Source organism: Rhincodon typus, chromosome 10 (genome assembly GCF_021869965.1).
Source record: "Rhincodon typus isolate 14 chromosome 10, sRhiTyp1.1, whole genome shotgun sequence".
Lineage (NCBI taxonomy): Eukaryota > Metazoa > Chordata > Chondrichthyes > Orectolobiformes > Rhincodontidae > Rhincodon > Rhincodon typus.
Genome location: NC_063341.1, coordinates 21,092,349 through 21,118,855, shown reverse-complemented (window position 1 = coordinate 21,118,855; position 26,507 = coordinate 21,092,349). Strand labels below are relative to the sequence as shown.

The window sequence follows — 26,507 nt, the reverse complement described above, 5'->3', positions numbered from 1 at the left end:
TATCACAAATCGTTTTATGGCACCACTCTTCTCATCACTGATCTCCTCCAGCCCTACAATATTTCTGGGTGGCTGTGCTTCATCAATTCTAGCCATGAATATTCACAATTTTAGTTTCTCCATCATTGGCAGCTGTTCGTTAAGAAATCAATGCCCTATGCTCTAGAACTCCTTCACCATATCTGTCTCTTTTAAGATGTCCTTTAAAACTACCTCTATGGTGAATCTTTTGGCCATGTGGCCTAATATTCCCTTATGTGTGTCAGTGTCAAATTTTGTTTGATAATGCTTGTAAAGCACTTTAGGATGTTTACTATAATCAACATGCTATATAAATGCAATTCATTGTTATTGGGAATTTAAGTGATAGCTAGTTATTTTTCTTTAATTGTTCAGCAACAAAAAAAATGTTTTAATGAAGTAAGACCAAATTGCTTCTTAAAAAAATGTCTAGGAGCTATAGAATAAATATTTCAGAGAATGTATTTTATCCAACTTCATTCAGGATTTATTTAGTCTGTTTTTGCACCTACATCTGCCAAAAAGTACCATTTTGCTGTTGTCCAGTTAATGCCTCCCTATCACATTTCTATCTATATACATAGCAACAAACAAACAAACAAACAGGCATATGCACAGTTTTTAAATTCTGTATTTATTTATTTTACACATAGGAATCTATTTCTAATGTTAAGCATTCTCAACTAAAGCCAAGAATATGCACATTTTTGTTTCCATTAGCAACTTTGAAGTTTCAGGCTTCACAAGCTGGGATTCATCATTCCAATACCTGTACATTCTATGATATTATTTTCTATTCCAGACTCTTGATCATCTATTTTATTCACTGTGAACTTAGCCTGAAAGAAAAACAAACATAAAAATTGAGCAATAATATAACCAGATCTTGGTTAAATGCAATCTTCTTTTTCATAACTTAACTTACATGTAGAATCAAAGTTATTTGTCATGCTATGTTACATTATTGCTATTCATTATGTTCAAAGGCACATTATTCACACACAGGGTTTCTTACACATGCACAGCCACACAGCGGATAGGCCTTTGCTCATAGGCAGTCATTATTTGCTCAGGAATTAAGTATTACCGTGAATTGCATGACACTCGAGGTGGAAGAAAGTCAAAGTCTAAGTAGAGTTGCTCAGGTCAAACTATACTCTTTATTAACTTAAGGACCTCTGCATACTAGAAGTACTTGCCAGTTTTAGGGTGCAGCTCAAACATCCAGCATTTAATGATTACAATGAGATGTGATACGTGTAGGGTGACAGCTGCAAGCTCTAAATATTCTTATACATGTTATCACCTGCTAGCTTACATAGACTACTGTATATGTGCATAAGTAAACAATCTGAAAATGTCTATCATAAACTAAAAATCATAGTTATTGATCAGTTTTTTCCTCTGCTTTTTAAGAAATTGTTTTGTTCTGCAACAAGGTCATGCATCTGGAGTTTAATGTCAAAATATCCAAGACAGGCACCAAAACTCAAAACAATAGATTTTATGCCACCTTTGGAACATCTCAAACTTTAAAAAAAGGAAATGTTACACTGGTGTTCTTTGGAGGGACTGGTTAGAGTACAGCAGCAATAAATGTGATGTATTTGACTTGGTGATGATTTATGATTCGGGTAAAAACAGTTTTAACCTGCACATAATCCTTTATGTTTAACCTGGAAATAGTTAATAGTAACAAGGTGTCTAAAAGTGACAAAATGTCTCATTCAGCAACAATGACAGCAGAAACAAAATCAAAATGACTGTATGTATCAAAGAAAATTGATTTAATGTAACAACATAGGCTAATATTTTATTTGCTCACAAGAATACTGACCTTAGTTAGCATTTCTGCAAAGTGCATAGCTGTCTGGGTGTGAAGAGTCAAGGGCCCACTTCTTACTCTGGAGACACCATTAGCTAGGGCCATGAATATAATGATCTGAGCCAAAGAGAAATGCAGTTGAAAAGTTTGTGACACATCAACAATCACTGAAACAATTCTTTGTATTTTACCTGGGCCCAATAGAAAGAAGTTTTCTTCTGGAGCAAGGGACTGAGGTAATAACTGTTCAACAACACTCTGCAGTTACTTTTAAAATAAAATTTACCAATTGTAAAGAACAGTGACAATATGGAGTAAAGATGAACACAAAACTACACACCTCCTGTATTTCCTTACCATTTATTTCTGGAGTGCAGATAAATAATACAATGAAGCCAGTGTAATGTAGATGAGAAGTTTTATTGCTGTTTCATAGTTTCAGATAGGTTTGAGATCAATATACTATCTCTTGCATGCGTGACTAAAACAAAGTTCTGAACTAAGGCAAACTTGTGTCATCCAGCACTCTTATTTACAATTGTAATCACAATGCAAGATGACTGCTTGTTGCTTTCAACCATTAGTTAAAAAATGTCACATTTGAGGTGATCATTATATCGATCATTGTTTTACCTTGTGAAATGGGCTAAAAATAGTCACATTCCTGCTTTCCTACTCATTTGAAAAACATCCACAGACAGCGATCATACAAAAAGGCATGGTGTTCTTAGCTGTACCACAAGATGCTGGGTTTTGTGCTCCCACTAATGGAACGTACCCTACTAAGACCTACCCAGATTAAGCCATTGGTTTAATAGAAGAAAAAGCCTTCAAAAGCAAGAACAAAAGAAAATTAGCTATGAACTCAATCATATATGTGAGTAAATACTGTGAAAGTTATTTTCTAAAATAGGTTGATTTAAGCCAGTTTTGTTTTTAAAAAGCGTATTTGTTCATACGATTTGGATGTCAGTGGTTAGGCCAACATTTATTGTTCATTCCTAACTGCCCTGAAGAGGGTGGTAGTGAGCTACCTTCTTAAACCAACAAAGTACCAGGTGGTGTAGGGACACCACAGTGCTGTTTAGGAATGGAGTTCCACAATTTTGATCCAAACACCGTGATGGAATGGGATTGTAGTTCTGAGAAAGGATGGCATGTGGTTTTAGGGACCTTGCAGCTGTCAATCTGCTACTCTGTAAAGTGGTAGAGAAAGTGCTGTCAGAACAGCCTTAGTGTTCCTGCAATGCATTCTGTTGATGGTCCACACTGCTGCTACTGTGGGTTAATGATGGATGGATTGAGTGTCGAAGCTGGTGGATGTGATCCCAAGTGGGCTGCTTGACCTGGATTGTGTCAAACTTTAACAATGAATGTTGAAGCTGTAATCATCCAGGCAAATGGAGAGTATGCCAGCCCACTTAACTTCTGCCTTGTATGGTGTGAACAGGTATGAGGGAAAACAGGAAGATAGCTACTAGCTGCAGAATGCCTAGCCTCTGACCTGCTCTTGTAATATTTAAATGCCTTGTCCAGTTTAGTTTATGATCAATGGTAACCTCCAGGATGTTGATAGTGGGTTAGTCAGCAATGGTGATGGCATTGAACATGAAAGGCTGATGGTTAGATTCTCTCTTGTTTGAGATGGTCATTATATGGCAATGTGTGGTGTGATTGTTAGCCCGTAAGCCCAAGCCTGGATGTTGTCCTATAGACATCAACTGCTTCAGTACTGGAGATATGGCGAATGGTACTGAACATTTTACAATCAGCTGCGAACATCCCAACTTCTGCTGTTATGATAAAAGTATGGTCATTAATGAAAGGGCTGAAGATTTTTGGGCCTAGGACACTTCACTGAGGAACACCTGCAGTAATGCCCTGGGCAGAGAAGATAGACCTTCAACAAAAACAACCATCTTCTTCTGTGGTGGGCAGGACCCCAACCTGTGGGCAGTCCATGTGTGGATGAAGGCTGTTATGAGTCTGGAGATGGGTAGCCCTGGAGAAACTGAAACTGAGTATTAGTGAGCAGTTATTCTGCTGCAAATGCCACTTGATAGCACTGTCAACAATCCCTTCCATAATTTTGTTAATGATTGCAAATAGACAAATAGGGCAGTAAGTGGCCAGATTGGATTTGTCCTGCTTTTTGTGCAGCTTGTTCTGGATCACAATTCTTCAGTACCATAGCCTTTGCAGTATCCATGGCAACTTGGTTGTCGTGAAAAAGGGAAAAATTGGATTTTAAGTATATAAAACTCCACTTGGCAGCTACTTTAGAAGTTCTGCACTGAATTATTGCAGTAGCACTTACGAAACATTATGACAGGGAGTGCTATGTATTGGGCTATCAATGTGTGATAGTAAGCAGTAAAATTCATTCATTGGAGATAGCAAGATTGGAGCAAGGAAAATTAAAAATAAATCAAAAAGCATATTTAAGTGTTCAACATAATAAACTAATCTGCCATATATCTATACCTGATCCTGCAAGTACTGGTCCACACAACCACCATGTCGAAGATCCTTCATTAGCATCTCTGCAGCTTCGATTCCAACTTTATCTGCAGCAACTCCTGCATTGAACAAACAGTCTAGTATGGGTTTTTTCTCCCCCATGTCTTCAAAAGCACTGTTGAATCATGTCTGTCACAAATCCAACAAGCATCAATTAACACTTAATGGCTCCACCCATAAATCTATAACACTATCAATTATTTTCTTGCTATCCCCTATTCCTTTGCGTTAACCTAATGCTGAAATTGCCTCGGAGAATCTGGATGTCAAGTCTGGTCTGAGGAAATACCCACAAAGTGCCTTTGGATCTCTTACTATATTAAAGACGCAATACTAATGAAAACAGCAGTGGATGCAGCCATTTAGTACTTATTCCCTGCTATTGTATATTTAGCACTGAAAACAACCTTACCTCTTTTACCAAGAGCAGATCCTGCGATGATACACCCTGTAGATGTTTCAGCAAAAATACTATAAAAGGAGAAGGAATTAAAACTAAGAATTGACTTTTTAAAAATTACTTATTGAAGTTATTCTTAATTTGCTGCTATAAATAGTGGCATAAACTACTGCAACACTTCCCAATCTGGATGAAGTACAAATGTTTGAAAGTCATCATGAAAGAACTGTGATTAGTGACCTGAAGCTGCTTGATTCCACTTTAATTTTTTTTAAATCTCTACTAAGTAATTCAATGCATCACACCTTAGAACGGGAGAACATGTAATCAGCTCATAAAATTCTGATTACGTGATGGATACAAGAAATGATAGCAGAGGAGTCAGACCCCTGATCATGAAGATTCATTCTACCTCACGTAGAAAGAGCTCTTTTCTTTGATGCTGGTAGCATGACTCAAACCAGAAACATTTTACAGCAATAAACTTACATCACTGGCCACCCAGGTTGCTGCAGTTAGAAAAACAGCAAATCACAGAAAATTCTCACAGATATTCATTTTACAATTGAAATGCATTGAATAATCCACCTGAACAGTCATTGACGTAAAAGCACTTCTGACAATATATAGAAATCACTTCAAAAGCAGAGGCTTAATTGAGCTTGGCAATGCCCACCTACTTCAAAAACAGGTGGTGTCAAAGAACCTAGCTGGTATAAAAATTTATCATTGTAGTAACTGAGGAGATGCATATCTGGAAAGAAGAGCTATCTTTAATTTAACAAGGTATAGAGCTGGATGAACACTACAGGCCAAGCAGCATCAGAGGAGCAGGAAGGCTGACGTTTTGGGCCTAGACCCTTCTTCAGAAAAAGGCCCGAAACATCAGCCTTCCTGCTCCTCTGATGCTGCTTGGCCTGCTGTGTTCATCCAGCTCTACACCTTGCTATCTCAGATTGTCCAGCATCTGCAGTTCCTGCTATCTCTGAAACTATCTTTAATTTATTTTGCAAAGTTGATTTTAATTCAAATTTCTTCTCAATGAGCATTCTGAATTTTGACCAAACAAAGGCTGGTGTGCATCCCACTTGTTCTTATAAAGAGGTGCAAGCACTTCACTTTCAGTACTGCAGATTATTTTCACAGCTTTCTACTAATAGTCGACTATCATAAATATTAAAGTATTCTTTGAAATGGTTCAAGAATTGAAAGCCAACTCTCAGTTCTGCTTTATCAGGATTCTGATTTCCATAATGTTTGTAGTTGTAAACATTGCAAAGTTTGCAAGCCCACAATTGTATTGCTTGACTTCAAACACTATGTACACAGTGTTCAATTTTCAGAAGCAGGGCATAAAGTGACATAGAAAGTTCTGGGATTCCCAAATTCCTGCTTCTGGTTTTTTAGTTCTATCCCTGCCCTAAAATACCATTTAAAAAAAAAGTACTTCTTGAATGGTAGAACTTGCCACTCTTCTCGCCCAGCTCTTCTAATACAGTTACCACACAGACAATGTGGAAAATTGCCCAAGTATGTCCTGTACACAAAAAGCAATACAAATCCAATGCAGCCAATTACTGCCCCATCAGTCTGCTCTCAATCATCAGTAAAGTGATGGGAAGGGGTCATCAACAGTGCTGTCGAGCAGCATCTGATCAGCAATATCATGCTCAGTGACACCCAGTTTGAGTTCCACCAGGGCTACTCAGCTCCTGACTCCATTACAGCTTGGTTCAAACATGGACAAAAGAGCTGAATTCCAGAGGTGAGGTGACAGTGACAACCCTGGTCATCAAGAACGCATTCAATTGAGTGTGGCATGAAGGAGCACTAGCAAAACTGGAATCAGTGGGTATCGTGGAGCAAATTTCTGCTGGTTGCAGTCATACCTGGTACATAGGAAGATGGTTATGATTGTTGGAGGTCAGTCATCTCAGCGCCTGGACATCTCTACAGGAATTCCTCAGGACACTGTCCTAGGCTCAACCATTTTCAGCTGCTTCATCATAAGGTCAGAAGTGGGGATGTTTGAAAATGAGCACTATTTGTAACTCCTCAGATACTGAAGCAGTCAGTGTTCAAACGCAATAACATCTGGACAATATCCAGGCTTGGGCTCATAAGTGGCAAGTGACATTGACGTCACACAAATGCCAGGCAATGACCATGTCCAATAAGAGAAAATCTAACTACCAGCCCATGATATTCAATGGTGCTACCATCACTGAATCCCCCACTGTCAACATCCTGGGATTACCGCTGAGTTTACTGACCAGAAGCTCAATCTCACAAACACATTGGTTATATCAGCAGGTCAGAGACTAGGAATAGTGTGTCAAATAACTCACCTCCTGATTCCCCAGAGCTTGTCCACCATTTACAAGGCACAACTCATGAGTGTGATGGATTATTCCCCACTTGCCTGACAGCTCCAACACTCAAGAAGCCTGACACCATCCAGGACACAGAAGCCCACTTGACTGCCACCACATTCACAAGCATTCACTCCCTCCACCACCGATGCTCAGTACTGCAGAATTTCACCAAAGATTCTTAGACTGCACCTTCCAAACCCATGACTATTTCCACCTAGAAATACAAGGGCAACAGATGCATGGGAACACCACCAACAGCAAGCTCCCCTTCAAACTACTCACCATCCTGACTTGGAAATTTACTTTTGTTCCTTCATTCTCAGTGAGTCACAATTCTGGAATTCCCTCCCCAAGGGCATTGAGAGTCTACCTACAGCACGCGAACTGCAGCGGTTCGAGGCAGCAGCTCACCAACACCTTCTCAAGGCCAGCCAGGGACACGCAACAAATGCTGGCCAGCTTGTGACACCCACATTGCACAATTGAATTTTTTAAAAAAAAGTGATGGAAGAAGTATATTATTAACAATATGCCAGGGCACCAAATGTTAAATCCTGAATGATCAATAAGTGCTTTTATTCTGAATACTGTCACCTAGATGCAAAAGAAGTTGGTTCACATCCACAAATACAGATAATGATCAGGTACTCCTGAATAATTAAGTGATCAGACCATCCTTAAAAAAAGATCCAATAACTGAAAACCAAAAATCGTGGGTTGGTAACAAGATTATAGGGCATGGTCAGTAAATAGATACTTGTTATTCACAGATGTTATTACACGTCTCTGGAGCAAATGGGAATTGAACCCAGGCGTCTTGGATCAGAGGTAGGAACACCACCACTGCACCTCAAGGGTCCTCGGTCTTCCAGATTTTTGGTTGAATTCGAATTCTATCCACCATGGTGAGATTCAAACGTAGATCCCAAAAAACAACTCTGGAAGACTAGTGGTGTGTAATTGCTACACTATGCCATTACTTCCCCAGTGATTGGCAAATATACTGGGTAAGAAGTGAGAGGCCCTCTTAATTAATTCCATCACTGAGAAAGGAGAGTGTGTGATAATAGTTCCACTGAGTCCGCAGTGAACAATTCCACCAAGGTTGCATCCTTTTCATCAGATGCCATTAAAAACCGCACACATTTTAAAGACATGTGTAGCTTCAGAATCTTTTAGCAGCCTTAAGACATTGATTCAATGTGAAATATACCACAAGCATTGATTTCTGTAAACCACCTGACACTCAGGAAAAAAAAAAATCAAACATTTATGAAAATGGCTCATGCTACAACCTGGCAACTCTAAAATCTCAGTTAAACCAGAATTTTAAAAAATTCATTAGCGTGCAATTACACATTTTACTTCTTACATAATTCCATTTCCATTCCCAAAAGCCTTGTCCTTAGGCTCCTGCACAGACTGGATGTTTACGTAAATGTCACGCATTTCTTTTCTGATGCACCGAACAGCTGCTGATGCCATCTCATTTGCAAGCTAATAATGAAAGAAAAAACCCACCTTTAGTTCTTTCTAATCTCAGTGCGATTCACTCTTATGATAAAAAATTGTTACAACAATCCAAATTTCTAATGTTCGAAAAAAATTACTCATCTCTGCAACGTTTGGTTAAAACGTGTGTTACATACAACTGAGGAAGCAATTTCAGATCCATCTGGTTGGCAGACATCTAAAATAATTAGTTTTTAAACTGCTGTTGTGCACATAAACCTACATACATCCCTATAATGACTTACAAAAAATCCTTCAAAATCCCCTGTAAGTCATGTGCAATCATAGCTTAAACCTGCATTTTAAATTTTTCACTGTTCTTCAGGTGAATAATTCCTTGATGGAACCATTGCTAAATGGTCAGTATACCGCAGCAAATGTAACCATGACATACCACTTTGGGTTTACAAGCCCTAAGCCAATTTTACAATCCACAAATTATGTTTGGTTCTTCATTTAATGCAATGCTCTAAATAAAACAAAAACAAATCAAATGGAATTTGAGAACATTTTAACCAACAAATAAAGCAGAATTTTTAAATAGGAAGAATAGAAAAAACATTTATGTTAGTTACAGTAAAAATGATGTAACATTTGATTATAACCTTTAATGGCAGAACTCCAGCAACAAAAGCTCTTCCGTGAATCTTTGTGATTGTTCCTCTCTCTGTCATGTTTATTGGAGTCAGCTGTTTTACTGGAGATATCTTTACTCTTACTTCACCACCACCCTTCGGATAGTAACCTCTAAAAACAGAGAGAAAAAAAACTATTGGCTCAAACACAGCAGTCTTATGAATGCAAATTCCAGCGCACCACAATTTATCCAGATGCCCATTTATTGTTGAATACTGTAAGGTTCACCACTTTGGTTTATATACAAAGAACAGACACTCAAACAAGGTTTGAAAAAGTGTCCGTGTATTGTATTTCAACAGGAACTGGAAAGAACAGGACATGTCTTCAGAGAAGAGTTCTTTTCCTTTATTCATTCATGGGATGAGGGTTTCGCTGGCTAGGCAGCATTTATTGCCCATCCCTAATTGCCCAGAGAGCAGTTAAGAGACAACCACATTGCTGGGGGTCTGGAGTCATGTGTAGACCAGTTTCCTTCCCTAAAGGACATTAGTGAACCAGATGGGTTTTTCCAACAATCGGCAAGGGAGTCACGGTCATCATTAGATTCTTAATTTCAGATATTTATTGAATTCAAATTCCACCATCTACCTTGGCAGGATTCAAAATCCAGAGACCCAGAATGTTACCTGGGTCTCTGGATTAACAGTCCAGCAATAATCATCACCACCCCAGTGTGACTACCCTCAACTTCAAGTGACCCTAACAAAAATTTTGCTTTTTATTACAATAGTTTAGTATTTCCACTTCCCACACCATACTTGGCAAGAATCAATATAGTGACAAATGATGGACCAACTTCACTTTTAAAGTTAACCAGGAGATGAAAACTACTGAGCTGTTTCTCAGTAGGTAATATTTGGAGAACTTTCATTCGTATAACGTTTCGGGTGTGCAAGCCATTTCACAGCTAACCATAATTTAAAATACAAGACATACAGTTGTGAAAGAATGAAGGTTAAAAAAGTCATCAAGTGGCACAAAAAGACTTTTCGTTCAATCATGAAGACTTTAATGCAAATTATTAAGTACAAGTCACTGACACTGATGACTTTTAAATTCAAGTCCTTTATACATACCTCATTTTTAAATCACAGTTGAATTGAAATCCAAACTTTTCAATCATTGGTTTAAATACCTAAAGTACAGAAAGCTTAGTTAGTTCAACTTTAAGGGCCACTCTTTTTCTCTACACCCGCCACTAAACTGAGTGAAGAAAACAGACTGTTAGATGAACCCTACTACTTTCTTCAATATGAAAGATTAGCTGCTAAAATTCAAATGGTTTTCATTAAAAAGGCTTCCACTGATTATCTAGTCAACCTGCTTAAATCAGCAATTACTTAATAAAAATGAGATTAAAAAAACAAACTTTTATGCACTAACTGTTCAGTGAAGAGATCATAGTAACCAATTGTGAAACTAAAATTGTTAAATGTGGATAGTTCTGCAAAAATGGTACAGTACACGTCCATTTCTCTCTAAGCCAAGGCACTGATCTTCATTATACTGCCAGAAAATATATAACTGAGCGAGATTAGAGGCATTGTTAGCGTTACAAAATATTAGGCTCATGAGCTACTTGGAAGCTCCCATTGAGTTGGTTAACCATTCTCTTTGACAAAGTAACACAGTTACAGTGAAAGAGGTTTAAAGATTAACAAAACAAAATGGAAATATTATTTGAAAATGTATACACATAAGAAAAAGAATCAAAATTCAACATTTATTTTGTATTAAGCCAAGAACAGTTTTTTTGGGAAGGATAAAGGTTGATGCATTTATCACCAAGTCAGCTCTTACAAGTAAGGTATAGTCGATTTGTGGGGCCATCTCAGCATTTGTCCCTCCTCGTAAAATCAGTTCCGACGGAGAAGCAGCAAAGAGTACACAAGGAGTAGCGACCTGCATTAATAGACAGATGCTTCTAAAAAGCAAAACACACATTACTTAATGACACATCAAAGTGCAATAATCATGCATGGCAAATATCATTCTGGAAAAAAGTAACTAGTGCATTTGGATAGTTCACAAAAATTGAGAGTTCTGTAGATAGCTAGTTTCTCTGATGTAAAAGCTCACCTGACGACCACCTTTTCAAGAACACAGAAGTGATAAGTGACAGGTTCTATATTACTGCATATAAAGTATATATACTTAGGGAATCCACTTTGGGAAATTGAGGAACTTTGACTAAAATCATTGTAAGTTTCAACACAAATTACAAAATATATTTAGTTGCATTCTAAAAAAAATTAACTTTCATTATAATTTAGCACTAAGGCTTCCAGGTTTACAGCACCCTGATTAAACTTAGGAAGGTCCACAAAGCTGCCTCAATGTTTGTAATTATATTGTAACATTTCCAACTTTTATTTAACATTTCTTATTTTCTAACTTTTACTGTGGATCACTAAAGTAAGTAGCTTTTTTTTAAATTTGTCTATTTTGTATCTAAGATTTGTACTTAGGTATTTTGTACCTAAGATGGTGCTGTGAGGGGTGACACTAAACTTTTCATTGTACTCCTGTACTGGACTACATTTGACAATAAACCTAATTCTAGTTCTAACATGGAAGACTCCATAAGCAAGTTTATCTGCACCATTATATACAGAATGTTGCTGGAAAAAAAACAAGTACAATGGATGTTTAATTAATTATATACATTAAGATTAATTTGAAATTATTTTAATTTAAAAAGTATCGAAGGTGCCTTGGTTTGACAAACATTTGCATACAACAAATGGCACACTGAATGTATATTGTAGAGAAAACATGGAACCTAAAAAATGCGCATCTTTCATATTTTGTTAAGAATCATCACTATTTTCCAACATTGTTCAAGAAACCCCTCTAAAAAGTCATGATGTGCTCCTAAGAGATGACTACAAACATTTGTTCTCTTGTAAAAAGAACACCTATCTCCATTTCTGGAAGCTTCAGTGATTTTCTACTAACAATACAGACTGCAGGGTGCTAGCTACTGTAATCCAATTTTAAATCAGATATGATTAAGTTGGCTATCCTTGTCCTTGCCCTTGCATGCAGCAACAGGGAGTGTAATGGAGGAAACATTATTGCAAATGGTGAGATTGCATCTGGAGTATTGTGTGCTGTCTGGTCCCTTTTTCTAAGGAAGGACATACTTTCCATAGAAAAAGTGCAGCGGAGATTGATCAGACTAATTGCAGGAATGGCATTCTGTCCAATGAGGAGAGATTGAGGAGACTAACTTGCATTCTCTTTCATAAAGGAAAATGTAGTGGATTTACTGAAACTTACACAATTCTTAAAAAGTTCAACAAGATAGATGCAGAAAGGATGGTTCCCCTGAGGAGGGGTGGTAGTGGTGATTGGTAGAGTGGAGGAGGCTCAGAATAAGGGGCGAGTCATTCAGGTCTGAGATGAGGAGGAATATCTTCAGTCAAAGGCAGTGAATCTTAGGAATTTACTGTCCCAGAAAAGTGTGGAAGCAATGAATAAATTCAAGAGAGATTGATATGTAGACACTCAAGGCATCAAAGGATACGGGGCAGTTCAGGAAAATGGCATTGAGGTGGATGGTCAGCTATGATCTCGAGTGGCCTGCTCTTGTTCCTATGTATCATCAGTGAAAGGAAAAATCAATGTTCCCTAAAAAATTACAACATTGGACAGCCCCAACTTCACTGCATCCTATTTGATCCTATGATTCCTCTCTATTAGAGACTTTATACTCCCACTTCCATAACATGATCTGCTTATCTACTTAGACTTCAGTGCATCCACTGCTAAAAACGACATCATACCTTCAGAATCAACTATACCAATGCTTTTCTGGCCAGCCTCCTCTCTTCTGTCCTCTAGAAGCTTCAGATTGTCTTATCACCCAGGTCACACTCACTCATTGCCACTATCTTTACTGACTTACATTGTTTCCTTGACATCCAACATAATCCCCATTGTTCATAATGTTTGAAGTAGTGTTATCATATTTTTTCCCCAATTGTGAGCAAATGATGGTAAATGAGAGAACAGTCTATAAATTTATATGTGGACTTCACAAGCTTCAAAATCTCCCCTCCCCCGACCGCATCCCAAAACCAGCCCAGCTCGTACTCGCCTCCCTACCCTATCCTCCCACCTATCCACTCCTCCCACCTCAAGCCCCACCCCCATCTCCTCCCTACTAGCCTCATCCCGCCCCCTTGACCTGTCCGTCCTCCCTGGACTGACCTATCTCCTCCCTACCTCCCCACCTACACTCACCTTCACTGGCTCCAACCCCGCCTCCTTGACCTGTCTGTCTCCTCTCCACCTATCTTCTCCTTTATCCATCTTCTATCCGCCTCCCCCTTTCTCCCTATTTATTTCAGAATCCCCTTCCCCTCCCCTATTTCTGAAGAAGAAGGGTCTAGACCCGAAACGTCAGCTTTCCTGCTCCTCTGATGCTGCTTGGCCTGCTGCGTTCATCCAGCTCTACACCTTGTTGCCTCTATAAATTTAAAGAGGCCTTTATTTCTAAATCTAGTTTAGATTTTTGCTTTGCCCAAAGTTTGAAGGTCATAGCACCTACATTGTGGTTGTTAGACTGAAACAAGCTGATCACAGAGTGACAACCAACATTTAATTCCTACAACAGATCTTTATTCACTACCTTGATCATGAAATGAGTAACTGCTTATCATTAAGGCTTCTAAGAAAGGCTGATTTCCAGAGAGAACAACAACTTAATCCATATACAGACAGGGTGGTACTGTTGTATTGTGGCTTTCAACTCTGCAGTCGAATAATTCAGTTAAGTGTTTTTAAAATTGGCTGAAATAATTAACATGCTTAGTGCAAATTAAGATGAGACAAGGCAAGGTTTCAGATGAGTTCAAGTTTATTGGGGACTTGAATAAGTCTTTTCCCCACTTTGGGAGGGGAAAACAGTACAAAGCGGGAAGCTGCCCAAGAGTATGCTACCTCCAGACTTGAATAATTATGTTTTTATGGGATGCACAAAGACAATGTATAGGTTGACGAGTCCTGCAATAATTACGCTCTTATTACTTTCTCCTCTAATAAATATCAAGCAGTACCTGTACTCACCCAGCTGTTTTTGTATCTGCAACATGGCTTCCTCCCTTGATTTTACCTGGAGAGAAGGAGATTTCTGTGGAACCAACTTTTGCTTCTTCAAGACAACCATCACATAAATCACGAACCATCTCGAGCCCTGAAAGATGCTGTGGCCTTAAGATCAAAGTAATCTTAATTTAGTATTTATACAAAGTAAGTTTTAAAGGTTTCTGAATATGAACATTTGTGCTTATTAAGAAGACGTATGTTGGTACTTGGCATCCAGGGCTTGCATAATGATCTCCTTTACCAAGATTAGGTGAAGAATAAGATTTTCTCCATTCTGCATCTACAATGTAATCACAGAAGATTCCCTTTTCTGTACCTAATTAATATTCATCCATTTCTGCACCAGCTGTCTTCATAAGTTAGACAGCAAATTATAGCCAAAGTAAGGGCAGGTTTCTAAAAATAATAATTAGGAATGGAATATGGGTGATGTTGGCAAGGCCAGCTTTTGTTATCCATCACCAACTGACCTTGAATGAGCTGACTCCCTACACTATATAGAGTCAATTTCCAGGATGGTAGATTTCCTTCCATAAGAAAGGATATTAGTGAACCAGAGTGGTTTTTAAATGACAATGACAGCTTAGTTTTAAATTCCAAACAATAAGACTGTAAGACAATAAGAATTAGGAATCAGAGCAGGCTGTTCACCCCTTGAACCTGCTCTGCCATTGAATTGGATCACGGCTGATCTGATATTTCCAAAGTCCACTTCCCTGTCCCTTTCCCTATAACCATTCGTTCCCTTACCGATCAAGAATCTGGGTTTTGTTAATCAAGTTTGAGTTTCACCTGAAAGTGTGGGTCAGCAAGCAACAGGATGATAGTTAAATGGGATTTGATGCGAGTTAAGACAGTGAAGTTTGGATGACAATGAATAACAAAGTGTGGAGCTGGAGGAACACAGCAGGCCAGGCAGCATTAGAGGAACAGGAAAGCTGATGTTTCGGGTCGGGACCCTTCTTCAGAAACTTTTACTTTTTTCTTTTCTGTTTTCCTCCAGCTTTATACTTTGTTATCTCTGACTCCAGCATCTGCAGTTCTTGCTATCTCAGAAGTTTGGATGACCTCATGTATACAAAGAGTATAATATAGGACACCATCCAGGAGTGCATTGATTCTATAGCTGATTATACCAATGAAGGCACAAGTGAAGTTGCAGAGCAGACAAGCTAAAAACAGAAATGAACTTAGTTAATGTTACTGAGATACAAATGGGCAACCTTAGTGATGCTATGAACATGCAATTGGAAGCTTAGCTCGGGCTCAAATGCGACAACTGTATGTTAACAGACTCGTTTAATCTCAGACTGTAACTAGGCAATGGATTTTGGTGCAGGAAGTGAGAGCAGTGGCTTCAGTCTTCCATTAATTAATTGAAGGAAATATATTCCCATCCAATTTGGCTGTCAGATGAAGCACAGAATGAAATGGAAAGTAATTACTCTGTCATCCCCTCAGCCCAACTCAAGTTATTACACGGAATTATATTACTGCGAGTGGCCATAATATGAACAGGGAATCACAAAATAATTTGAAAAGAAACATAATTTAAAAGTGCCAGGACAGTAGATTTGTATGTTTTCATTTCAATTAACTATACATTTTACGATTCTCCTGCAAGTTTGCAGTCTACTCACAATACAGTCTAAACCAGATATTATAGAGTAATACAGACTCTTCGGTCCAACAAGTCCATGTCAACCACGTTGCCAAACTAAACTAGTCACACTTGCCTGCATTTGGCCCATATCCCTCCAATCCCTTCCTATTCATGTACATATCCAACTATAGTTTAAATGTTTTAACTGTACCTGCATCCACCACTTCCTCTGGCAGTTCATTCAGCACCCAAACTCTCCATAAAAACAGTTGCACCTCGTGTCCTTTTTAAAACTTTATCCTCTCACCTTAAAAATACGTCCCCTATTTTTGAACTCTCCCACCATAGGGAAAAGACCATTCTATTCACCTTTTCTGTGCCCCTGATGATTTTATAAACTTCTATAAGGTCACCCCTCAACATCCTATGCTCCAGTGAAAAAGAAATCCTGGCCTATTTTTATAACTCAAACCCCCTCCATTCCCAGAGGGATCCTAGTAAATCTTTTCTGAACCCTCCCCAACTTAATAATATCCTTCGTATATCACAGTACTCCAGAAGAAGCCTCAAACGTCCTGTACAACCTCAGCATGACGTCCCAACTCCTATGCTCAGACCTTTGAGTAATGAAGGCATGTGTGCTAAACGCCTTCTTAACTATCCTGTCTACTTGTGACGCAAATTTAAAAGAATTATGTACCTGAACCCCTAGATCAGTTCTGGTTCCTCTTTTGTTTGTCAGTAATTTGGATGAGAATATATAAGGCATGGTTAGCATGTTTGCGGATGATACCAAAATTGGTGATAAAGTAGACAGTGAAGAAGGTTTTCCGAGATTCTTCAGGGATCTTGATCAAATGGGTCAATGTGCTGAAAAGTGGCAGATAGAGTTCAATCTGGAATAACGTGAGGTACTGCATTTTGGTACAACAAACAAGTGTAGGGCTTATACAATTAATGGTAGGGCCTTGGGTAATGTTGTGGATCAGAGGGACCGAGGAGTTGAGGACTGTAATTCTTTGAAGTTTGCATCACATATAGACAGGGTGGTTAAAAAGGCATTTGATATGCTTGCCTACATTGCTCAGCCCTTTAAGTATAGGAATTGAGATGTTACTTTGAGTTTGTAGAGGACATTGGCGAGGCCTCTTCTGGAATACCGTGTCCCGTTCTAGCTGACCAGTTATCGGGAGAATATTATCAAGCTGGAGAGGGTTCAGAAGAGATTTACCAGGATGTTGCCTGGTTTGGAAGGTTTGAGTTATAAAGAAAGGCTGGATAGGTTGGGACTTTTTTCACTGGAGCATAGGAAGTTGAGGGGCAACTTTATAGAAATTTATAAAATAATGAGGGGTATAGATAGAATTATTGCGGAATTTCAAGACTAGGGGACACATTTTTAAGGTGAAAGGAGAGAGATTTCAAAGACGTGGGGCAATTTTTTTTAAACAGAGGGTGGTTTGCGTGTGGAGTGAACTTCCTGAAGTGGTGGATGTGGGTACAATTACAAGATTTAAAAGACATTTAGATAAGTACATGAATAGGAACGGTTTGGAGGGATACAAGCCAGGTACAGGCAGGTGGAGCGAGTTTAATTTGGAGTTATGTTCAGCAGAGACTGGTTGGACCGAAGGGTCTATTTCCATGTTGTATGACTCTATGACTACCCAGGGACCTACTATTAATTGTACAAGTCCTGCCCTTGTTTGTTTGACCAAAATGCAATACCTTGCATTTACCAAAATTAAACTCCATCTGCCCCTCCTCGGTCCATTGACCCAACTGATCACGCTCTCTTTGTAATCTTAGATAACCTTCTTCACTGTCCACCATACCACTAATTTTGATGTCATCCGCCGACTTACTAACTATGCCTCCTATATTTTCATCCAAATCATTTATATAAATGACAAAAGTGCACCCAGAACCAATCTCTATGGAACATCACATATCACAGGTTTCCAGTCTGAAAAACACTCCACCAATCACCTTCTGTCTCATACTGTCAGAGTGAAGTTGCTTATTTGCTGCAAGAAAATAAAGGTTCTGAAAAACATAGTATTTGTTTATATGATTCAGGGCTTGTACAGGCAGTGCAAAATGTAGAAATGCAATATTAGATCAAACACATCAGGAGTAGACAGAAAGGAAAAGCAGTTATACTAATAACATACTTTTGTCGCACTTACCGTAGTCCAGGTGTGCTTCTCCCTGCTCGTATATTATGGATTTTTATCTTGACTCCTTGTAGACAACTTAATGCTGTGCAAACACGTAAAATCTGCCCTCCCTGGAAAAAGACAACAAGCTGTATTCAGTGTGTGATATAATTCACACTGTTGTGTTTTGGATCAATTGAAGTTTATGGAGGGGTGAGGAGAGTTTAGAAAGAACTGTCAAGTGTAACAGTCACAAAATTAGGGTTGGGAGTTTCAGCTACAAATGAGTTAAGATCAGCGTTGGTCCAGATGCAGGTGATGTTTATGGAGATCAAAGTAGGTGGTAGCTGTAATGGAAATTTGACAATCAGGTGGTTAGTCCATGTTTGAATGGGATGTCAAGATTGCCAACAGCCTAGCTCAGCTCAAAACAGTTGCTGGACAGGCTGATAGAAGCCCCCTCCCCAGGTCATGGCAACAAGGAGGTGATTTTTAAAGACAGCTGCTTTGAACTTATACTTACAACCTTTGACTTAAAAGGCAAGAATGCTATCAAACTGAACCATAGCTAATACCCTAATGTCATGTCATGTACTAGAGATGACTAACTTACAAACGTACGAGTGCCTTTCTGTTGCACGTCAGAATTCACATACGTCTTTTTAACAGCATGAAGCATCTTGGCAATATCCCATCGTAGTTTGTGCTATCTCATCAATACCTTGGTCAAAATAACTACTTGTCTCACACGTATAAATGTTACTAATTGCAACTTATTTTCTTCCCAAATCATATTCCACCGCCACCTAACGTTTGTAAGAAACGCAATTTAATTTCATTAAAGAGGTTTTTGGTTAACCCTATTGTAGTAATATACGCAGTATAATAAAAAGGCCTAAACAATTGGGCTTGCCTAAGTGCATGCTACATTTATCTACTTTAAGTATGCAGGTCTCCAGTTGCGATTACGAACAGCTGTCTTGATTAGGGATTTATGCACTGAACAGTGCAAGACTTCAGGCGTCTGGAATTCAGCAGTACAGCAGAGAAAATTAAATCTCCATAAAATTTCGAAACAGGCCAGAGTTTGCCTGAGCTCTACTGGACAATGACAGAGCTTTTCAAACCATGGGACCATTCCATAAAATATCGAAATAGGCCAGAGCTTGCCTGAGCTCTACTGGACAGTGACAGAGTTTTTCAAACCATGGGAATATTCTGAATCCCAGGCTCGAAAAACATGTCGCTGACCAAATTCCTGGCGGGTTTTCTTTTAATCGTTTTTTAATGCAAACCCCACAATGAGGAAACCTTTCAAATCTTCACTCTGCAGCAACGGGACAGAATGGGCTGTGTAATTGCTGCTCCCTTGTCGTTTAAAGGCCGCAACAAGGCCCAAAGGCCGAGGGATCGGAGCAGATAAACCCAACTTCAGTCACCAGCATCACTCACCCCCTCCATTATCCCACCGTCAATTTCAACGTACTGCTCCGCCATTGCCACAAACCGAAATATTCGTGTTCGCTTTAAAAACCACAGATTAAAGACGGGCCGAGATAACCAACCGCAGCAGATTAACCCGGCCCATCAACCAGTCCAAACCCGCCCCTCTCCCGAAACACGGAGCCCCGCGCTAAGCCCCGCCCCTCTCCCTAAACACGGCGCCTTGCACTAAGCCCCGCCCTATCCCGAAACCCTGTCCCTCTCACTGAACAAGGTGCAGAGCTGGATGAACACTGCAGGCCAAGCAGCATCACAGGAGCAGAAAGGCTGACGTTTCGGGCCTAGACCCTTCATCAGAAATGGGGGAGGGGAGGAGAGGAGAAGGGGGTTCTGAAATTAATAGGGAGAGAGGGGGAGGCGGATAGAAGATGGATAGAGGAGAGGATAGGTCGAAGAGGCGGGGATGGAGCCAGTAAAGGTGAATGTAGGTGGGGAGTTGGGGAGGGGATAGGTCAGTCCAGGGAGGACGGACAGGTCAAGGGGGCAGGATGAGGTTAGTAGGTAGGAGATGGGGGTGCGGCTTGAGGTGGGGGGAGGAAGAACAGGTTAGGGAGGCGGGGGACTGGTTTTGGGATGCGGTAGGGGGAGGGGAGATTTTGAAGCTTGTGAAATCAACATTGATACCATTGGGTTGCAGGGTTCCCAAGGGGAAGATGAGTTGCTGTTCCTGCAACCTTCGGGTGGCATCGTTGTGGCACTGCAGGAGGCCCAGGATGGACATGTCGTCTGAGGAATGGGAGGGGGAGTTCAAATGGTTCGCGACTGGGAGGTGAAGTTGTTTATTGTGAACCGAGCGTAGGTGTTCTACAAAGCGCTCCCCGAGCCTCCGCATGGTTTCCCCGATGTACCTGTTTCCCACAACAGGTACAGCGGATGCAATATACCACATTCGCAGATGTGCAGGTGAACATCGTCCCCGCCTCCCTAACCTGTTCTTCCTCCCACCTATCCCCTCCTCCCACCTCAAGCCACACCCCCATCTCCTACCTACTAACCTCATCCCGCCCCCTTGACCTGTCCGTCCTTCCTGGACTGACCTATCCCCTCCCTAACTCCCCACCTACACTCACCTTTACTGGCTCCATCCCCGCCTCTTCGACCTGTCTGTTTCCTCTCCACCTATTCTCTCCTCTATCCATCTTCTATCCGCCTCCCCCCTCTCCCTATTTATTTCAGAACCCCCTTCCCCTCCCCCATTTCTGATGAAGGGTCTAGGCCCGAAACGTCAGCCTTTCTGCTCCTATGATGCTGCTTGGCTTGCTGTGTTCATCCAGCTCTGCACCTTGTTGTCTCGGATTCTCCAGCATCTGCAGTTCCTACTACCTCTCACTAAACACTGCGCTGCTTTCTCTGCACAGATGCTGCCAGACTTCCTGAACATTTCCAGCAATTTCTGTTTTGTGCCACATACACAGACCCCGCCCCTTTCTGATCAAAATAAAAACCGAAAGAACTGTGGATGCTGTAAATCAGGAACAAAAACAGAAGTTGCTGGAAAAACTTAGCAGGTCTGGCAGATCTGTGGAGAAAAAAATCCGTTAACGTTTTGGGTCCAGTGACCCTTCCTCAGCACTTTTAGTTCCTTTCCGATCAAACCCCACCACTCTATCTAAACACAGTGCCTGCCTCGAAAGCTACATACCTACCTCATCCCTCCCTCTAAAACCCCCTGCCCCTAAATTAACCCCTCCTCACAGCTCTCAAGCCAATCACTTTTGAGCCTCCCTCAGGCAAAGCCTAACTTTTCCTTGACTTTACATTGAGCCTTCACACTCAATGGACCATCACCATCATTTCCACCATCCCCAGATATATCACACCCTCTGCTTCCCCGTCAACATTTTGAAGGAACTGTTCCTCTGCAAAACATTTCTCCATTCCTCAAAAACCAAAGAAACAAGAGCTTCTTCTGAAGGGTCACTAGACCCGAAAAGTTAATTTTGCTTTTTCTCCACAGATGCTAACTCTGTCGAGCTTTTCCAGCAATTTCTGGTTTTCATCCTTTCCCTTTCCCTCGATACCTTTCCACACAGTGAAGGTGTAGCAGGTTACCTTTCGCCAGGCTCTTTCCTTATTCAAATACAATGCTGTACTACTAATGTGCGAGCTGGCTTGCTATGTGCATGTTACATACACCATGCAGGTATCTTTCATCCAGCCAGTTCAGTGAAGGCACAATACAAATGATGGTGTTTTTTGCACTCATGTGAGTACATTTTATATTATTATCCTTTGGGAATTTGGATTTTAAGGTAAAATAAAGTAGTCATTTCAGTTCTGTGAAGTTAACTTTAATGTAACATCTGGGATCATCACAAAATGGGGACTCATGCAGGATTGGAATTTGTTGAATTTGAGAGATCTGAAATGAGTATGTGAGGGTAATGGGCCTAAAACAGAAGTGTTGTTGTGAATATATTATGTTGTCAATATGTTTTTTAAAGTCGCTAAAACTTTTCTGAGAGTAGAAGACATAACAGTGGAATATTTTAAATCTTTGGCTATGGGTGAACTGATAGACTTAGTAGGATTTTGTAAGGATGAAATACTCAAAGTGATTCGCCATCATTTAGTTTTAGAAAGAGGGAAACCTGAAATTGAGATGCCACCACGAGAAATATGAAAGATTTAGTTTGATTTTCTTTTAAGTAAAACATCAGTTAGAGGAAAAAGAGACAAAAAGATAAATGAAAAATATATCAAATTTGAAGAAAAAGGGAAAAGAGAAATGTAAAGGGAGCAGAAAGGAAGAAAGGAAAAAAAGAAGAGCAATGGAAAGGGAAACGGAATTGAAAAAGCTTGAACTACAAAGAGAGAAGGAAACCAGACATGACCAACGTTAAGTGCTGTATTGCCATTTCGTAATACTTTCAGTACTTATCCAGGCATTCAGTTGTGCAGAAAACAAGTTGAAAAACATTCCCAGGTGGCTCCATTGTCAACTGCATAAAAGAATGGTTATCGCGGACAGTGAAGGTTATGCAGTTACCTTCATGCCAAAACTTTTTATTACATTAGGCCTATTTTCCTATATTTTTCCAATTTCTCCAATTGCTCTTTGTCATGTCCAAATAATCCTTAACAATCTGGTCTGGCGATATCACTTTTTAAGCTCAAAACTCTCTGCATATCCTGCCACTTACAATGATCTATGCGCATAGGTACCTCTGCTTCTTCATCCCTTTACACCTAAAACAACAAAGAAAATTACAGTACAGGAACAGGCCCTTTGACCCTCTAAGCCTGCACCGACATGCTGCCAGGCACAACTAAAACCCCCTACCCTTCCGGGGACCGTATCCCTCTATTCCCATCCTATTCATAAATTTGTCAAGACACCCTTTAAAAGTCACTATGGTATCTGCTTCCACTACCTCCCCTGGCAGCAAGGCACCCATCACCCTCTGTGTAAAAAACTTGCCTTGTACATCACTGTTAAACCTTGCCCCTCACACCTTAAACCCATGGCCCCTGGGAACTGACTCTTCCACCCTGGGAAATAGCTTCTGACTGTCCAGTCTGTCTGTGCCCTTCATAATCTTGGAGACCTCTATCAGGTGTCCCTTCAACCTCCATAGTTCCAGTGAGAACAACCCAAGTTTCTCCAACCTCTCCTCACAGCTGATGTCCTCCATACCAGGCAACATCCTGGTAAATCTTTTCTGTACCCTCTCCAAAGCCACCACATCCTTCTGGTAGTGTGGTGACCAGAATTGAACACTATTCCAAATGTGGCCTAACTAAGGTTCAATAAAACTGCAACATCACCTGCCAATTTTTAAACTCAGTGCTCCAGCCGATGAAGGCAAGCATGCCATATGCCTTGTTGACTACCTTTTCCACCTGCATTGCCACTTTCAGTGACCTGTGTACCTGTACACCCAGATCCGTCTGCCTATCAATACTCTTAAGGGTTCTGCCATTTACTGTATATTTTCCATCTGGATTAAATCTTCCAAAATGCATTACCTCACATTTTTCTGGATTAAACTCCCTCTGCCATCTCTCTGTTCAAGTCACCAACCGATCTATATCCTGTTGTATCCTTTGACAGGCATCATTGCTATCTGCAATTCCTCCAACCTTCGTGTCATCGGCAAACTTACTAATCAGACCAGTTATATTCTCTTCCAAATCATTTGTATATATTACAAACAGCTAAGGTCCCAACACTGATCCCTGAAGAACACCACTAGTCACAGCCCTCCATTCAGAAATGCACCCTTTCACGGCTACCCTCTATCTTCTATGATCGAGACAGTTTTTTATCCATCTTGCAAGCTCACCTCTGACCCCATGCAACTTTACCTTCTGTATCAGCCTGCCATGAGGACCTGTACCCCCTATTTCATATCGTCTTTCAATATTCTTCCTAACAAAATGCATCACCTCTGCATTGAAACTCACCTGCCAAACAGGGTCTGAAGAAGGGTCACTGGACTTGAAATGTTAACTCTACTTCCCTTCCACAGATGCCACCAGGTCTGCTGGGTTTCTCCAGCAATTTCTGTTTTTGTGCCAAACAGCTACCCACTCCACCAACTTGTTTATGTCCTTCTAATGTTCTACGTTGTCCTTCTCACAGTTTACAATTCTTCTTAGTTTTGTGTTATCTGCAAACTTTGAAATTGCCCCCTGCACACCAAACTCGAAGTCATTAATATAAATTACGAAAAGAAGGGTTCCAATGCAAATTCCTGGGAAACTCCACTACAAACGTTCCAACAGCATACTGTGCAGTGTAATAGAGTCCTAACACCAACACTGTTTACACTGTATTGCATTGCACAGTTGGCTGGCGTTGGTACTCTATTGCACAAAGTACAGGTGTTCCGTCCCTATTGCATTGCACAGTCTACTGGTGGGAGGTTAGCAGTCTACTGCATCGCACGTTTTGCTGGTGTTGGCACTCTACTGCATTGTGCAGTGTGCTGTTGTCGGGACCCTTGCTGCGCGCCGTCCCTGTGCTGTGAGCCGTGCTCTTGGCGCTGACGCGGTGCTGATCTCATTTCCAGTTAAGATGGCGGCTGTGCGAGCTTTTCGAACGGTTGTTGGGGCTGAGGGGCTCAAGTTGCGGCTGGGTGTCGGGAGGACCCCGCTCCGACAGGTACCGGAGGGGGTGGGATTCACAGTTCAGTGGCGGATACTCCAAGGGGAATCAGGCAGTTCAGGAGGGACGGGGCAGCCTGAGCTTGGTGCGGTTGTCCCGGTGGGATGTTACCCTGGTCCATTCCCTGCCTGATTTTTGTCTGCTGCTGAACGTCGGTCCCGAGACCGGGACCTGACAAATGTCACCCTCACAACAAACTGCTGCGCTGTCAGTCAGCCCATCAAGTTAGACCCACTTTATACCCAATACCTTAAAATTTAACATCGAGTGAGACTAGTTAGATTTTCTGAGAGATGACCATCATTGCCACATTCTGTATCTGCTCATTACATTTCTTGATTCTTTACTGACGAGATGTCAATTAACTTAAAAAACTTGTGCAGTGTTAACTGTCAGGTACTAGACGGAAGTATTGGGCTGAAATTTCCTGTAATTCCATCTGTTTTTATTTCCTTCACTATGTTTGCAGTGTTACGCTCCACCCCGTATCTAGGTGCATCGTGATTTTCAGTGCGCAACGTGTGTCAAAATAAAGAAGGATGAAGTTGAGAAGGTGTTAATGAGGCAAGGACGTAGGTTGATCGATTCTGTAAGTGAATTAGCCTTAACTGCCAAAGAGGACATTACATAGCAGCCAACTGGAATGCTGTGTTACAGTGAAAAAGTGATATGAGACTTCAGAATAAAACCTGTCAAACATTCTGGCTTGGGGCTGCAGAAGGTGGTTCAAGGTATCAGATAGCACCAGTGCTGATAGATACCATTGCCCTGTTTCAGGTGTTGAAATGAGTTGTATAGGACAATAATTAACTGAATGCTAAGGATGTTAAGTAAGACAGAATCTTAGCTCAGAAAAACTGAATATTGAATGAGAGATTATGAAAAAGAAGGATCAGAAAACATTATTAAAAGTTTCTAGGCCCCCTAACAGGAGTTATGCTGTTGAACAGTATATTAAGCAAGAAATACTTGGACCTTGTAACACATTCAATGTAATAGTTGTATAAGACTTTAATCTTCACGTAGACTGAATATATCAAACGTGAAAAGGGTTGTTTGGACAATGAGTTTGTGAAATACTTCTGTGACAATTTCCTGGAACAACATGTGGTAGAACCAGCTACCACATATTATAGTCATCTTAGATATTAGTATTATGTAATGAGGCAGATTTAATGAGTGATTTCACAATAAAAGATACCCTAAGGGGAAAGAAGCATCAAAATGCTATTAAATTCTCTGTTAAATTCAAGGTGATATGTTCCAGTCCTAAACAAAAATCTAAAACACAACTGATTATACAATAATGAAAGGAGGTCTGGCTATGTTAATCAGGTAAGCAGACCTTGTAAATAAACAGTGGGAAACATTTAAAGAAGCAATTCAAGATTTTGACAAGCAGAAACGTGACATTTGATGGGGAATAAGGAAGTAGCAGAGATGGTGAACATTTTGCCTGTCTTCATAGAACAAAGAAAATTACAGCACAGGAACAGGCCCTTCGGCCCTCCAAGCCTGCGCCAATCCAGATCCTCTATCTAAACCTGTCACCTATTTTCCAAGGATCTATATCCCTCTGCTCCCTGCCCATTCATGTATCTGTCTAGATACATCTTAAATGACGCTATTGTGCCCGCCTCTGCTGGCAATGTGTTCTAGGCACCCACTACCCTCTGTGTAAAGAACTTTCCACGCATATCTCCCTTAAACTTTTCCGCTCTCACCTTG

General features: G+C 40.4%; 2 protein-coding genes across 6 annotated transcripts in view; one reads left to right on the top strand and one right to left on the bottom strand.

Annotated features, from left to right (window-relative positions):
* Positions 1-634: 634 nt before the first annotated feature.
* rtca (RNA 3'-terminal phosphate cyclase) lies at positions 635-24,095 on the bottom strand. 4 transcript variants are annotated; one of them, XM_048601725.1, is made up of 11 exons: positions 24,077-24,095; positions 18,197-18,297; positions 14,366-14,509; positions 11,093-11,216; positions 10,369-10,427; positions 9,259-9,400; positions 8,514-8,638; positions 4,779-4,837; positions 4,331-4,425; positions 1,859-1,963; positions 635-860 (listed from the first exon to the last, which is right to left on the bottom strand). In XM_048601725.1, exons 3-11 carry the CDS (start codon positions 14,482-14,484, stop codon positions 762-764), a joined length of 927 nt encoding a protein of 308 aa, XP_048457682.1. In that variant the 5' UTR covers positions 14,485-14,509; positions 18,197-18,297; positions 24,077-24,095; the 3' UTR covers positions 635-761. The 4 variants fall into 4 exon arrangements, with proteins under 4 accessions (XP_048457682.1, XP_020385845.1, XP_048457683.1 ...); XM_020530256.2 differs by lacking the exon at positions 24,077-24,095 and adding an exon at positions 19,619-19,794; XM_048601726.1 differs by lacking the exon at positions 24,077-24,095 and adding an exon at positions 19,478-19,496.
* A 518-nt stretch (positions 24,096-24,613) lies between these two features.
* Positions 24,614-26,507, top strand: part of dbt (dihydrolipoamide branched chain transacylase E2) — a 51,598-nt gene continuing 49,704 nt past the window's right edge. The window contains exons 1-2 of one of the 2 annotated variants that reach the window (XM_048601721.1): positions 24,689-24,776; positions 25,249-25,368. In XM_048601721.1, the coding sequence (XP_048457678.1) occupies positions 25,339-25,368 (30 nt within the window). In that variant the 5' untranslated portion in view covers positions 24,689-24,776; positions 25,249-25,338. Of the gene's footprint in view, positions 24,777-25,248; positions 25,369-26,507 lie in introns of both variants that reach the window. The other variant, XM_020530258.2, reaches the window with a different exon arrangement.

What these genes read in the sequence shown, in the direction of transcription:
- rtca (XM_048601724.1), bottom strand. Translation starts at nt 18,845, where the DNA reads ATGCTTCATGCTGTTAAAAAGACGTATGTGAATTCTGACGTGCAACAG. An exon ending in AGAAAGGCACTCGTACGTTT is followed by an intron (nt 18,298 to 18,779) that starts GTAAGTTAGTCA and finishes GTCTTTTTCCAG; the next exon opens with GGAGGGCAGATTTTACGTGT. An exon ending in ACCAGTACTTGCAGGATCAG is followed by an intron (nt 1,964 to 4,330) that starts GTATAGATATAT and finishes TCTTTGGCTCAG; the next exon opens with ATCATTATATTCATGGCCCT.